At 36.2% G+C, this 14573-nt stretch overlaps 3 protein-coding genes across 3 annotated transcripts in view; 2 read left to right on the top strand and 1 right to left on the bottom strand.

Moving 5' to 3' along the window:
• Window positions 1–1169, bottom strand: part of LOC121734098 (tyrosine-protein phosphatase non-receptor type 9-like) — a 99840-nt gene extending 98671 nt beyond the window's left edge. Inside the window, exon 1 of the mRNA XM_042124515.1 lies at window positions 1109–1169. Within this exon, the coding sequence (XP_041980449.1) occupies window positions 1109–1141 (33 nt within the window). The 5' untranslated portion in view covers window positions 1142–1169. The remainder of the gene's footprint in view (window positions 1–1108) is intronic.
• Window positions 1170–3427: 2258 nt separating this feature from the next.
• LOC121734101 (probable 39S ribosomal protein L23, mitochondrial) lies at window positions 3428–4298 on the top strand. Its single transcript, XM_042124518.1, has 3 exons — window positions 3428–3498; window positions 3722–4001; window positions 4081–4298. Exons 1-3 carry the CDS (start codon window positions 3485–3487, stop codon window positions 4237–4239), a joined length of 453 nt encoding a protein of 150 aa, XP_041980452.1. The 5' UTR covers window positions 3428–3484; the 3' UTR covers window positions 4240–4298.
• Window positions 4299–13306: 9008 nt separating this feature from the next.
• On the top strand, window positions 13307–14172 carry LOC121734100 (mitochondrial import inner membrane translocase subunit Tim29). Its single transcript, XM_042124517.1, has one exon. It carries the CDS (start codon window positions 13381–13383, stop codon window positions 13978–13980), a length of 600 nt encoding a protein of 199 aa, XP_041980451.1. The 5' UTR covers window positions 13307–13380; the 3' UTR covers window positions 13981–14172.
• The last annotated feature ends 401 nt before the right edge of the window (window positions 14173–14573 follow it).

Raw genomic sequence — 14573 nt, 5'->3', positions numbered from 1 at the left:
TGAAATCGCTAGAGGAAGGTCGTCTTATACAAGATTTTTTTTTTATAAGAGAAAAGCAGCAAAAGCAATAATACTCACATGCACGTTAAAAACTAAATGCATGCAAAACAAGATGGATTATTGTTTATTATTATTATTTATCTTATATTATATTTAAACATCTTTCAGATTCCATAAAAATGGGCATGTTTCTTACAAAAGAATAAACTCCTTGAGGTCATCAGGCTCTAATTATAATAATAAGAATTCTTTATCTAATTATTAAGTATTTTTATTATCAAAATTATATTAAATTTACGAATTCTGTATATAAAAAGGCTAAAAAACATATTCTGCTATATTTGCAAGTGAGCACAGATTAAATACGAGATCGCATAATCTGTGGAAGCCACGCCCCCCAGTATCAATTTCAAGAATTTTTAAAATCGCTGTGATATTATCACGATTCTGCAATTCACGATAATATTGATACGTGTAATATAAGCCAATAACTATTAACCTATGAATATACAAAAAATCTGCTGGTCAGGGTTCCGTTTTAGAGTACCGTAGTCAACCAAGTTTTGTTGATTAGTGATTAAAGAACGCTAAAACGGAACGGATGGCAATACACAAACACCTACTCAGTATAAAACTAAAAACCGATCGGACGCATTTGAACAGTTTTTTTTTAATTATGCCTCGTTAATTACATTTTTGGTATTACAAATGTTTACAAAAGCTCCAATAAGTACGGTAAGTGACTCGTAATAATTCTTTGGCAAACCTACAATCTACCATAATAAAGTATTTTCCAAAGTTTACTTTTAAAAAATTCGCTAAATACAATTTCTACTCATTTGTATTCGATACATATCATCGATATTTCTTAATTTCTTTGCAAGTTTGTATAAACAATACATTAAAATCACTAATGTAAGCCGCAAGTGCTTGAAATCAAAACAAACACTGATGACATGGAAAAGAAAACGACCGAAATTAATATTCAAATATAGCTAAATGTGCAAATTTTATACACAAAATCATTATAAACATTTTAAATTTTCTAATTATAACATTTTTGTGTGAAATGGTTTACAGTAATAATAAATATTTAATTTAAACTCACCGATTCTTGGTCTGGTGACAAGGCCACCGCCATTTTTCACAACAAACTGTCAATGTCACTGTCAAAGTCGCAAATCCCAGAAATCAATTTTTTAAATTTAATCATATTGACCAATGGGCAATGACCAAAGCAAAGTTCGGTACAACGGGCCGTACCGGCCGACGGCCGTACGTCGTACACACAGATAATAGAAGTTGAAACACAGAAGAAAATCGCTCTGCAAAGAACGTACGTTCGCAATGACGAGAGAAACTGTCCGTGTAATAATACCGGACATGATTCGGCCTTGAAAAAGGCATTTTTCTAATAAGAATTCTTCGCAACAACACTACGCGTCTTCACATCGCGGCTACGTCGAGCGAGGGATCTTCGCAGCGTGGCTACGGTCTTCATGGCGTTTGCAGAGCTTCCATCTTCACAAAATGGCGGCACTACTATACCTAATTATTACCGGCACGGCGGCGACCGGCAGAGAGACGTCGTCGGTATGGAATGCGCGCGCGGACTGAATTCGCGGCCCGCGAGAGCCCATATTTATACTCGGGCGATGCCAGCGCCGCGAGCCGCGGTGCGTCCAGTTTCCCGCGCGGCAATCGTAAAACCTTGTAAATATTTCTTATTCAATTTTTTTCCCTTTCTAATTTTTGTAAATGTTTTTATCCCTTTCTGTACATCTCTTTCTAATTGTAATAGCCAATCACAATCAATCTTTTAACCTTTGTACATTTTGTAATAATAATAATTAACTCATTTTTTTGTATATAAGCAGCGCATTTTTGTAAATAAATCACTTCAGTTCACCACAGTAAATCGAGTTTTACTCTTTACTCCTCCGACCTCTAGTGAACTCTTAGAGAGACCAACCGGTCCTCTAAAGCTGTTTATGAACGTGGCGAGAAAAGGAAATAAAAGGGCCCATTCACGGCAGGACTGTACGGAGGACTGCCGTAGATGGGGTGCCGGTGTTGCCGGCCGGAAACACCGAGTGTGAACCAATCAGTGAGGCCCATTCACTGCAGGACTGCCGTGCAGTCCTGCCGTGAATGGGCCCTTTAACGCTTCTATCATACAAAAACGCTTCTATCATTTTTGACAGTTCTCCTTTACCAGCAGCGCCCATTGACATATTCAAATAAAGCCTTGGTAAAAATACAAAAAAAAAATACACCTTTTAAGCGTGTTTACAACATGGAACTAATAAGTACTACCGTACAAATGTCAGTAAATGTGCGCTGCTGGTAAAGGAGAACTGTCAAAAATGACGTTTTTGTATGATAGAAGCGTTAGTTCCTTTTCTCGCCACGTTCATAAACAGCCTTGTCGAACTCTAGTCTAATTACGCTTAGAAAATTTTCCCGCCTGTCATGACTTTCTTACTGCAAGTTCGAGATCTACAGTTCGACAAGGCTTTTTATGAACGTGGCAAGAAAAGGAATATTACGCTGCTATCATACAAAAACGTAATTTTTGACAGTTCTTATATACCAGCAGCGCCCAATTGACACATTCATTTAAAGCCAATCACCAAAAATCAGAGGCCACAGACAGGAGCGATATTATCGATATAACGCGCGATATATGTTTTCCGCGATTAATGCATATAATACAGCCGCGATTTTATCGAGTTATAATATCGCTCGATAAAATCGCGCGACATATATGCATTGATCGCGGCGTTATTATCGCAGCAGTGAGTAAAGTTCTACATGAGCGTCATCATACAAAATGTACTGAAAACATATATCGCGCGTTATTATCGACCGATAATATCGCTCCTGTCTGCGGGAGGAATAAAATGATTTATGGATTTAAGATTATTTTTTTATGTTAGGCTTTAAATCATCTGCTTTTTGTTAAACTATTAACTAAGAAGAAGGAAAAGGGAGTTTGTGGAAGAATGTGAAAGAGTGATGTTGTGTTTTTATAATATTTTCCTAAAATTGTGTTATCTGGGTTTTTAATGTGTAATATTGGTAGGATATTAACCATTAAATATTCGTTATCGTGCACAAGTGTAGGAAAGTGATGTAATAACCAGAAACGTGCTCTTTTGTGTTCCCTCCAAAACTCCATCAAAAGTTTCAGTAAAGCGTCCTACCACTTTACTGAATCGACCGACTTGACTTCTTGACTGTATTGACTTTATACTTAGACTTTAGACCTGACTGACCTGACGATAATAAAGAAAAAATTGTATTAAGAATATTGTTTTCCCGCCATTATATTATACTCGACACTGGCCATGGTTATAGCCGAAGTGCCATTATATGAAAAAAAAAAAAAAAAGAAGAAGGAAAGAATCCTAACCTACAGAAATTTAACATCAAATTTTTGTAAAAAGTAATAAATAAATAATTTTATGAAGAAATAAATACAATGTCCACTCGCTGGTAATATTTCTATAACAACAAATATTATACAATTCTTATTCCATCAAAATGATAAATATAATAATTTAATCTTTTGTTATGTCGCTAGGTATTTACATAAAATGTTAAAACACTAATAAATTTCTACACCTAAATAGTTTAGTTAGAATGTTATAATTTGTAAAAATTGTTTTCTTTCTGCACCTTGAAACTTTTAACAATAACAACAAAATTGTTATTTTAGGTATCCAATTTATCAAAGAGGTAACCCGCAGTTAAGGGTATTCCTCCCAAACTTTTGGATGAAATTAGTACGTCCACATGAAAAACAGCTGCCCAACGTTGTTCACTTCCAATGCTCCATGGAAATGACAAAGTTTGATGTTAAAAATTACTTAGAGAAGATTTACAATGTACCGGTTGTAGATGTGCGAACCAAAATTGCCCTGGGCAAGTTCCGAAAAGATGTTGGCAGAGGTTACGTTGTAAAGGACGATGACATCAAATATGCTTATGTTGTACTGGTAAGGGTTCTTTCTCAAGTCAATTTTCAATAATTACAATAATTATTTAAGAAAATTTATATACTTGTTTTTGTTATAGCCAAAAACAATGAAATTTGAATTTCCTGATATTTTTGAAAAGAAAAAGGGTGATCTCGATGATGACATGAAATCACTAGATGAAGCAAAGAAATCATTTAAAACTTATCTTCGCCGAAACAAAGACAGATCAGATGTACCAAGCTGGTTCTCTATATAATAGTTTAGTCTCTGATTATTATTTTAGTAATTAGTACAAATAGATTATAATTATTATTATTTTAAAAGCATTATTAATTTCATCATTGTAATCAAAAATTATTAGAAGTCGCTGGCAACTTTTTTTTACACAGTAGTCACACTAATACCACAGATTCCTTAATAGTGATGATGCCTACGCTGATGCTGAACATTGTACATGTCACAATAAGAACTATTTATATTCTATTTCTGGCGCTCCCATACTATAACAGGGGTTCCCAAACTTATTTTGTCTACTGCCCACTTTGAGAAAAGATTGTTTAGCACCCCCCTTGTTTCAATTTAAAATGCATCCAGATGAAATAAATCACCCTCCAAGCCTCTACACCACGCCTGTATTTTTTTTCTGGGTCCCACACCTAGACCTTCAGCACCCACAACTCACAAGGGGGTGTTATCGCCCACTTTGGGAAAGGATAATATAAGATTGAGGTATCTATATGGAATTTCATTTCTGAATTTGACCTGACTGTGTTTATAAGACAAATCACTATATAATAATAATATAAGTCTAAATGCCACATTCTTCAAACATGCTGTATGTAAAATTACTAGGTATCTAATAACTTGACAGCAATGGATTAAAAAAATAATAATATTCTGTTTACTGCTATGATGGGCCGTAAAAAATAAAACACCTAAGATTTGTATAAAATGTTGCATTTATTAACTATACAAGTTATAATAATCAAATAGGAACTTTAGTTATGAACATTTTTGGCTTCTAACATCTAACAATAATAATTATCATTGCCAAATACATTACGAAACTTATTTACTAAATAATACACATTTTTATCATAAAAATAGTATTATTTGAGTTTGGTCAAGCATGGTTTGCATTTGACAATAATTAATCATATAATTGTAGTAACCACTAACCAGTAAAAAATCAGTACTCTGCTGTTATGCAATACAGCCTTGTGAAATGAAGTCATTGAGTCTGGCCTTTAAATATTTTGACCAGATAGTCATGTAAACTCTAAAGTACTAACTTAGATAAACTAACTTATTAGTAATAAACAACCAAAAAATAAACCTCAGTAAAAAATAACAAAATTAAAGTTGAAGCTAAGTTTTTACTAACAAGTCATAATTTTGTTAAAAACAAAAACTTTAACTTCTTTAAATCTTATAAAAAGAAAAAATAAACAAATAACATGAAGCTTAGTCTCCAAGTTCATCCAGGTGCACAGCCGATAGGCATCTTGGACACTCAGTCAAATCAAACAAAAATGTTACCTGCAGAATAAAAAAAGAATGTTAGCAAAAAAAAAAGTAAATTAAAATGCATTTTATATACAATCAAAAAATAAAGCCCTGCAAAATATAATAAACTGAAGTACACAGGTAACAGATAGACTAGCCGACTACAGACATAGCTTTTGAACCACTATTGATTGCTGTGGCCATGGTGTAACAATAGGGTGGCAGGGCAATATGCCACAGGCCCCGGACCCAAGAAGGCCCTGAGCAACCTGAGCTAAGAGGCAGCCAGCTCAGAAATACATATTTTAACCTTTCGATCTCAGAAAACGAGACACAACTGCTTATCTATTGTTATCGCGGCCGGTGTGGCCGCTTGGGGCTTCATGAATTAATTGTACCTGTCTCTTTATTAACATAGCGATTTTTACTGATAAGGCACCATCAAAAGAATTTGCCATTAGCCCCAGATGGTATAGTTACACCACTGGCCCATTTCATGTATCATTTTTAAATACTTAAACAACTACAGACTACTAGACCAATTTAGATATTATATGATCAGACCAAATAAAAAGTATTTTTATTTGGTCTGAGGACATAATTATGTGGTACCTACTACCTACTACCTCTAACATGTAACAGGAATTCATCCATGGCAGTAAGAAGAATCGAATTGGAAATACTTACGATGATTTTTGTCACCTTCGTGTCAGGTAAGTAAATCGCAGTGTTTGTGTGGTATTTTACAATTCCTCAACAATTAATAGTAACAGACAGAGAACTGCGGGTAAACTTTCAACAATTAAAACTTTTACTTACTCGTGGATGTTTTGCGCAGGAGAGCCGTATGCGTCCATGGCAGTAATAGCCACAAGATCTACAAAATACTAGTGTTTTTTCACGTCTGCATATACATCTTTTGCTCTGAATTTCAGTTACCAACGGGATTCCTCGACCGACTCTCTTGGGGCATTTGTAAGACTTTCCAGTAGATGCTAGTACAATTGGAGTCTCCATCGTTCTTGATATCTCTATTGTTTTGACGAAACGTTTAAAAATTTTAAAAAGTTTCTAGATGAAATTAAAATTGCAAGTACCGTACCTATTGTAATAGTAGGAAGCAATTTTCTGCAACGGTTTCAAAAATGTAACTGATTCGGGAAATGATTCTGTCATTTGCGGGTAAAATGTAAATAAACAAAATATTCTTCTATTGGTAGGTCTGCCAGTTTGATGAGTCTGATTGGTCTGATAGGATATTGGTTTGATGATTCGCGGTTAATTTTAAGCGCGAAATTCAAATATAATATAAGTTCTTTTTTATTTAATTTTTTACTTGGGTTGAAAATTTAAGAAAACATTATATTTTGCTGACTCCAATTCGTAAATAGCTGCTAACTTACTTAATACAATATGTTATGATATGTGTAGTGTTTAAATTTTAAAATATTAATTAATTCTTCAATCTTCAATCGTGGAATGTTGCGGTGGCTTGATGGGGTAAATGGTTAAATGAAACATAAGATTCTGTTGCTTGCAAATCAAGATAATAATATATTTTTAATGCTATTTTAAAACAAAACAATATCGAAAGCCATGGTGAATCAAATAATATCGGTCTAGGTATCATTCATAGCGGTATCCGCTTTATCCCTTTTTTGTAGGCAACGATCCCCCTTTTGCCTCTCTTCGTTCGCGCGTGATACCGAACTTCGGCATCTCTGGTGGTTTTGGCATCTCTGGAGCTCCTGGTGGAGCGGGCATATCTGGCGGTGTCGGCATTTGTCGTGCGACCTAAAAGAATTTCAATAATATGTAAAAGTTATTTATATTATACATACTAGCTGTTTGACAGTATTCAATAAAACACGACTATAAATTAAGAAATTTAAAAAACCCCCGCCAAACAACTTTAAAAAGTAATGAAATAATATACTTATTTTACTGACTTTAAGTTATAATAATTCCTAAGTGTAAAGTGATATTTTAGTCCATAATTGTTAATAATAATAATAATAATAAAATCCTTTATTGAAGAATTCCACAAAAAAACTTAATCTAATTACCCGCCAAACAACATATTGCGGTTTGTCGGCGGGCTTCACGCTCTTTACTTTCTATAACTAATATGAAATATGTTTAATTCTAATATTGTAACTAAAATTAGATGACCTGAAAGCAGCCAAGTAAGTACCCTGAGAATACAGCCCAACAAACAATAATTATTATTGACATACCTACGAGTACTTATTTGATAAAGTACACTGTACTGAACAAGTTTTACATTATAAATTAACATTTATGAAAGACCCTTATATTATGTAGGTACTTATATAATGTGTTGTCACGGTGTGTCGGGGGACCGCCAACAGTTTTGCATTTTCATTATTTTGCATTTTGTATCGCCATGTCACTGATTGTCTCGATTCGGTTCGCTGTGAACTGACCCTCAAACTATAATGTTATGTAAAATCAAACATCTACATTAGCGGTCCCCCGACACACCTTGACAACAATTATGGACTAAAATATTACTTTACACTTAGGAATTATTTAAACTTAAAGTCAGTAAAATATATTATTTCATTACTTTTTAAAGTTGTTTGGCGGGGGTTTTTTAAATTTCTTAATTTCATTTTATTTCATGCTTTTTAAACTTGTGTTGTATAGTGCAGAATAATTCCTATCAACAGGATCATATTATATCCCAATGAATACCATCTACGAATGTCCTTTTGGATGAGGCCGTCAATATGAGTCCAAACATGAAACCTCCACACTTTGGGTTCATATGGAGCTCGGCTCCTATAGAATCCAGGTGATGCTGCAGCAGCAGAATGCAAAAAATTATTGGTTATCTACGTCTTACTAGTTGTCGCAATTAAAATGAGCCCAAACACGAAACCGTTGCTCTAAGTTGGTGAGGAGTTGGGTATCCTATTGATTACCAGGTGATGCTGCAGCACCAGGTCAACTTTCCATTAATGTGTAAATATTCATAAATATTTACACATAAATTCACGAACTAGGATGCAATAAAGCCCACCAAACGACTGCAAGTTGCTAATCGGCCCTTCACGAACCAGATGAACCGCGATTTTTCAGCACGGAGCAGGCTGATGATGATGAACTATAGCTAAGAACACTCTCAATGAAGTCAGCTTTCAAACAAAAAAAACTAGATCGAAATCGGTCCACCCGTTTGGATGCTACGATGCCACAGACAGACAGACAGACAGACAGACCGACAGACAGACACGTCAAACTTATAACACCCCTCTTTTTTGTCGGGGGTTAAAAATGACATTTTCTAAAAATGATTCCTAGCTAGATCGATTTATCGCCCCCGCAACCCCCTGTATACTAAATTTCTTCATAAAAATCCAACGATTTTCATGAAATTTAGTATTGCTCGTTTAAAGATAATTATAACTAAATTATTCTATAAATAGAAAACGCCAAAATGAAAGCCTTTGAAACAGCCCAGATTTATAAATAGGCCGTGTTTAGGGGGGTATTACATTATCATTTATATTGGATCATTTCTATGATCATATATAGGATCCAATATAATATAGAGGCTATGTGGTCGCTGAATATATATGATCATTTGATCATATCTGCATATTACACTATCATATATCATTGATCCTATTTTACGTCATATTATGTGGTTTCAATAGCCAATGGAGAGCGCTAACGCTGACAGGTATTGACGTCAGGGTTACTAGATCTCAGAGAATTCGATTTGTCAAAAGACATCGTAATTTTTAATATGGCTTGTTTTTTGTTATTTCAGCAAGATTATCAAAGTATATAATTAGAAAAATAATTACATTACATTATTTGAAACATATTAACCATATATATTATGTCTATGATATTTACGGATGAAATAACTGGCAACACCTATTTCTATGACCGTATTGGATCTCTCAGTAAATGTCAAAAATCCATGATCAAGGAAGAAATGAATCATAGTCTATACTTATTACATTATCCAATATCATTGACTTAAAGATCTCGGATCCAATATATATGATAATCTAATAGAGGCGGCAGCGTTCTAGGATAATAATTATTGGCGTATAATTACTTTTTGCTCGGTATTCGACAAAACACGAATAAAGTTACATTTTCTAAAAATGATTCGTAGCTAGATCGATTTATCGCCCCCGAAACCCCATAGGTACATATACTTAATATAAGTACTAAATTTCTTGAAAATCGTTGAAGCCGATTTCGAGACCTTAGGAAGTAGAAACTAGAAACGTTACGTTTACGTATTACGTTTTAATGGGACTTTTAAAAAATTACTTACGCGTTTCAATAGCCGCAATTCTTCGTTATTGTTTGCATTTTCATTTGGTGTATCAAAAGCGTAGCAGCAAACCAGGAATACTGTTACAAGTACAATGAAGTGTGAAGCTGCCATGATACCCTGAATAAAACACGGTTGATAGGTTGCTATCGACGTCTTTATATTGTTATTTGGCTTGCATGCATTGCATGTCGTTGACAATGCATTTCACACTTCCTGCGTTTTACAAGGTAGATTGGAGATAACTTGCTGTAATTGATGTTAAATACATCAACCACGTGTCGCTGCTATTCTGCACAAGGCCCAAAAGCGCAGATCAAGATAAACCTCTCATTACTTGCCACGACGGAATGCAACATAATTATTGTATTCGTACGAGATATAATCTCGAAAATATGTTATGAGTTGTCGATAAAGATAATCGCCGGGAATCACGATAGGTGACTGTTGCATACTGGTGAGTTTTAAATCATACCAACGAGTTCATCTAGAGTTCCGCTGACCGCACCAAAACCAGAACGAGGGCCCCCATAAGGGCTACAGGCGCGCCTGTGTGAGGGTCAAAAAGGATTTTGGCGCTCCATTAGGCAAATTTTTTGGGACCTTAGAGGATGGCGCCCGTGTCGCATTGCACACATTGCACATACGGTAGCGGGGGCCCTGGCCAGAACGTCCTTCATAATTATTAATGCAGACAATGTAGTTAAATCGGGCTATACGTTTACCTACTTTACTTAGTACATTCTAGCTCATAAATTATTTCATATTTTAATGAGGTTTCTGTATTATACTGTTAAAAACCCTTCTAGTTTTTATAAAAAAAATACTATTTTATATGTTTCAAAGAAAAATAATATAAAAAATCGAAAAGTGTAAACCAAAGTCGACTGTTTGCAGGATACGTTTATATATAGGAAGTGCCTCCGCAGCCGGCGCCGGCTACCAAAAATATCAGTAATCGGAACCGGCGCGGCGGTAAGTATACTGCCGGCAGCCGAGATATAAAACAACGGCGCTGGCACTCAAAATGGGAACTGGTGAAAATGCGTAAAACGCTAGGTTCCAGTGCCGGTCAACTTTTAAAAAGAAATAATTATAATCTCAAATATTCGACTTCATAACCGACTTCCAAAGGTTGGGGTTGTATGTCCGGCTGTGGATATTTTAGTTTTTTGTGATTCATTTTCATCTACTTGCCGCTTTACTACCTTTTTTCAGCTACCAAAAAGTAAAATTTTGCGCCACAGTATACCCCGTGATATACTTCCGAAGGTACTGAACAGAACTTCAGACTCCTTATACATTTTAGAGAGTTTCGACGTTGTTTAAAGAAGCAAAGGTACTTAGATTATGCTACTATGAATATCACATTTATCATCATCATCATCTCTATCATTAAAATATGCATCCTCATTCCTCACATTTGTACTTTTCATGGTCCTTTAGCCAGGGCCGTCTCTAGCCCATGTGGCGCCTGTGTGCAAAATATATTACCCTAGCGCCCCCTAGCAAGCGCGCGGTCAAAATCAAATGGGTACAGAGTATAAGTACAGTTTGTCCGGCCGCTTAAGGGTGACCAGTGCCGGTCCTAGTCAAATTTTCAGGTGGTGCAAAAAGCAAAAATGGCGCCCTTCTAAATAAAAAATAGAAAGGTGCCACTTTTGGTTCGGCCAATCGGCAATCGGCCAAGTGCGAGTCGGACCCCCGTGGAAGTATCACTGCGCATCGCAGAGATGTGGAGGAGAGTGTGCCGATCGGCGCTGAAATGCAGTGGTTTGGTCCTTGATTCTGAATGGATCCTTAATAAATAAATAAATAAAATATGTTTATTTCAGGCTTCATCAACCCATAAAAATATTAGTAGATGTGTTAGTAACAATGCATGACTTAACCTATGTTAGTATTGTTAGTAACAATATTATAATGTTTATTTTAGGCCCAGTGCTACCTCCACCCAGTGCCTTTGAATAGGGCAATTGCAATCATTTTTAGGATGCTGTTCCGAGAGCTGCGAACACGTTGCAGCAGGGAGACGGCTTTTTTGCGCATGATAGCGTGAAAACCATCAGTACGGGCCTCCGCAAACATCCCTGATGCGCTACAGCGCCACGGCAGTCGCAACAGCATCCTAAAAGCGTTGTTATACTGAACGCGCAGAACGTTGTAGGCTCGACTCGTGTATGACACCCACAGGCCGCTCGTATAAAAAGACTGACAGAACGCCTTAAATAGATTAGAAATAGAACTAATACCCCTCATTTTCGTCGATTTGCACTTAAACTGAAGAAGATGGCCGTGGCCCTGAATTGCCTTCAGCCAAAATCAGTGGTCCAGGGCCCACCTGCAGACAGCTTTATACAGGGGACCTGCAGTCCTGTTTGGATGGAATACATAAGCGCCCGGAATAGACAGCTGCTCAGATGCCCGCAGCATGCTTTAGCGCTGCGTATACGTAGACTAACACCGCGCTGCTATCGAACCATTAGTTGGTGAAGCGGCGTTGGCGCCGACAGAGTCCCCTTGTGGGATCTGGAGGCAAGCGTGTTGTCGGAGGGTGTATCAACACACAGCCGAGTTTAAAAAGCGAGGAGAGCGGGTGCAGACCTGGTGCCACCAGGCGGTCCCCAACTGCCGGCCGCCGAATTGTGAAAGCGATCCGGTCGATACTACAACAGTGGATGGCACATTCAAGGGGAGCCCTTACCTTCGGCCATTACCTGGACCATACGGACAGGAGGAAACCATAGCCTAGGTGCCACCACAGCCTGAGAAAGACGATACAACGCAGCATGCAGCAGCATACGCTTATTGAACGCTTTGCTTGGGCTGAGCAACAGGCTGGGTTTTGCGCTGTCATTGGATTGGACCTTACTACTTATTGGGAGGTAGCTGTTGCTTATACCCTCTGCGAAACTGTTATATTGCAAAGGGAGGCTGCACAAAGAGAGCGGGAAGCAAATTAATACGCAGATCTCATGAGAAGGAGGCACGGAGGGCGTAGTCTGCACGGCGCCCGGTGCGATCGCAAGGGCGCCGTCAAGAGTACATTTTTTTAATGTGTAATATTGGTAGGATAATAACTATTAGATATTTGTTATCGTGCACAAGTGTAAGAAAGTAATGCAATATCCAGAAACGTGCTATTTTGTGTTCCCTCCAAAACTCCATCGAAAGTTTCAGTAAAGCGTCAAGCACTTTACTGAATCGACCAACTTGACTTCTTGACTTTTACTTAGACTTGACTAGACTTTAGACCTGACCACGACCTGACATTGTTTTCCCGCCATAATATATATATTCGACACTGGCCATGGTTAAATAGCCGAAGTGCCATAATAAGAAAAAAAACGTCAGTTGTCACTTGTCGTAGTCACCTGTCAGTTGATTCTGATTTTTGTCATCTGCTGAGTGCTGTCATCTGTTTTGAACAAGTTTTTAAGAAAATAGTAGGTAATTAGTACCTACAACGTTTTTATCTTTAAATAAATTAATTAAATGCGTATTGTTTGAAATAACTACGCAATTTTCGAAATGAAATTTTGATAATAAATTCGTAACCACTTACCATTCATGATACTTGATATCTCTTTAAAAATGTTAAGAAGAGTATCGAAAGCGACTTACACAATAAATAACCTACAAAATAAAGTAAAATTGCCTGATAGGTTTAAAGGCACGATAATTGAAACATGGGCAAAATATTGGAAAAACTTGTTCATTGACTATCGACAAATGTTGCAAGATTTACGCACAGATATCCAAGATGACCCTAGAAAGGCACTGAAATGGACCACTATTATAATTACTGTAGCGGCGTTGACCAAAAACACTCCAAACGAGTTCGATTTCCGAGATGACATGAAAAAAATCACCAATGAAGTGATCCTAGTGAGCGAAGATTGTAGAAACCCAAAATCTATTGAACATTTAAGGTTATTGCAACAATGTTATAATGAAGGTAACATCCACTACAGAAATTTGGGAATTATAGCGTTCATGTATACTTCAGATTTAAACGCGTCATGTGATTTGTATAAAGGCCAGTGCTCATATTTACAACCCACATACTTAAATAGTTTATCCAGGATTGTGGATGTGGGTTTTATGGGGCGCTGGTGGAACATCTACATTAAAACTACAAACTATGATGTTAACCCAGAAACAAAATAACATTAGCAGAGTGACTCTCTCTTTATAGTTCAGTGTTTTGGTTGTTTATCTTAGTTTTTAATAAATGAAAAGACTTTTAGTTGCAAAAAATTATTATTTTCCTTCATACTAGTGTGTTAAAACAATAAATGTATAAATCTATGAGCTTTTTACATTTCTCATGCAAGAGAACTCTGTGTTTATTTTCTAAAATGCACATCTAAAAACAATAACAACCAGTAGTGAATCCTAACAGTAACTTGATTAAACAGTTCTTCAATCACATTCATCACCAAACAGAAGTTTTAAAAAAAGCGTCTGACATGAATACCAATGTAGGATGATAATATAGGACTAGCATTGAAAATTGTGTACATATAACAAATAATCCAGTTCCTCTTAAAACTTTTGTAATAACCCAGACTAATTGTTTATGTTTTGAAATATTAAGATATTTCAAAGTAAATAAAATATCCCTACTAAAATAAAACACTCAATAACAGAGCTATAAACAAAAATAATGAAATTCTTGTATGTGTGATAGATATGAGTACAGTGTAAACTCTATATAACGACACTGAAGGGACCGTGCATTTTATGGAGTTGTTGTTAAA

The sequence above is a fragment of the Aricia agestis genome, chromosome 15, assembly GCF_905147365.1.
Source record: "Aricia agestis chromosome 15, ilAriAges1.1, whole genome shotgun sequence".
Taxonomy (NCBI): Eukaryota; Metazoa; Arthropoda; class Insecta; order Lepidoptera; family Lycaenidae; genus Aricia; species Aricia agestis.
This window is presented reverse-complemented; position numbering and strand designations above follow the sequence as displayed.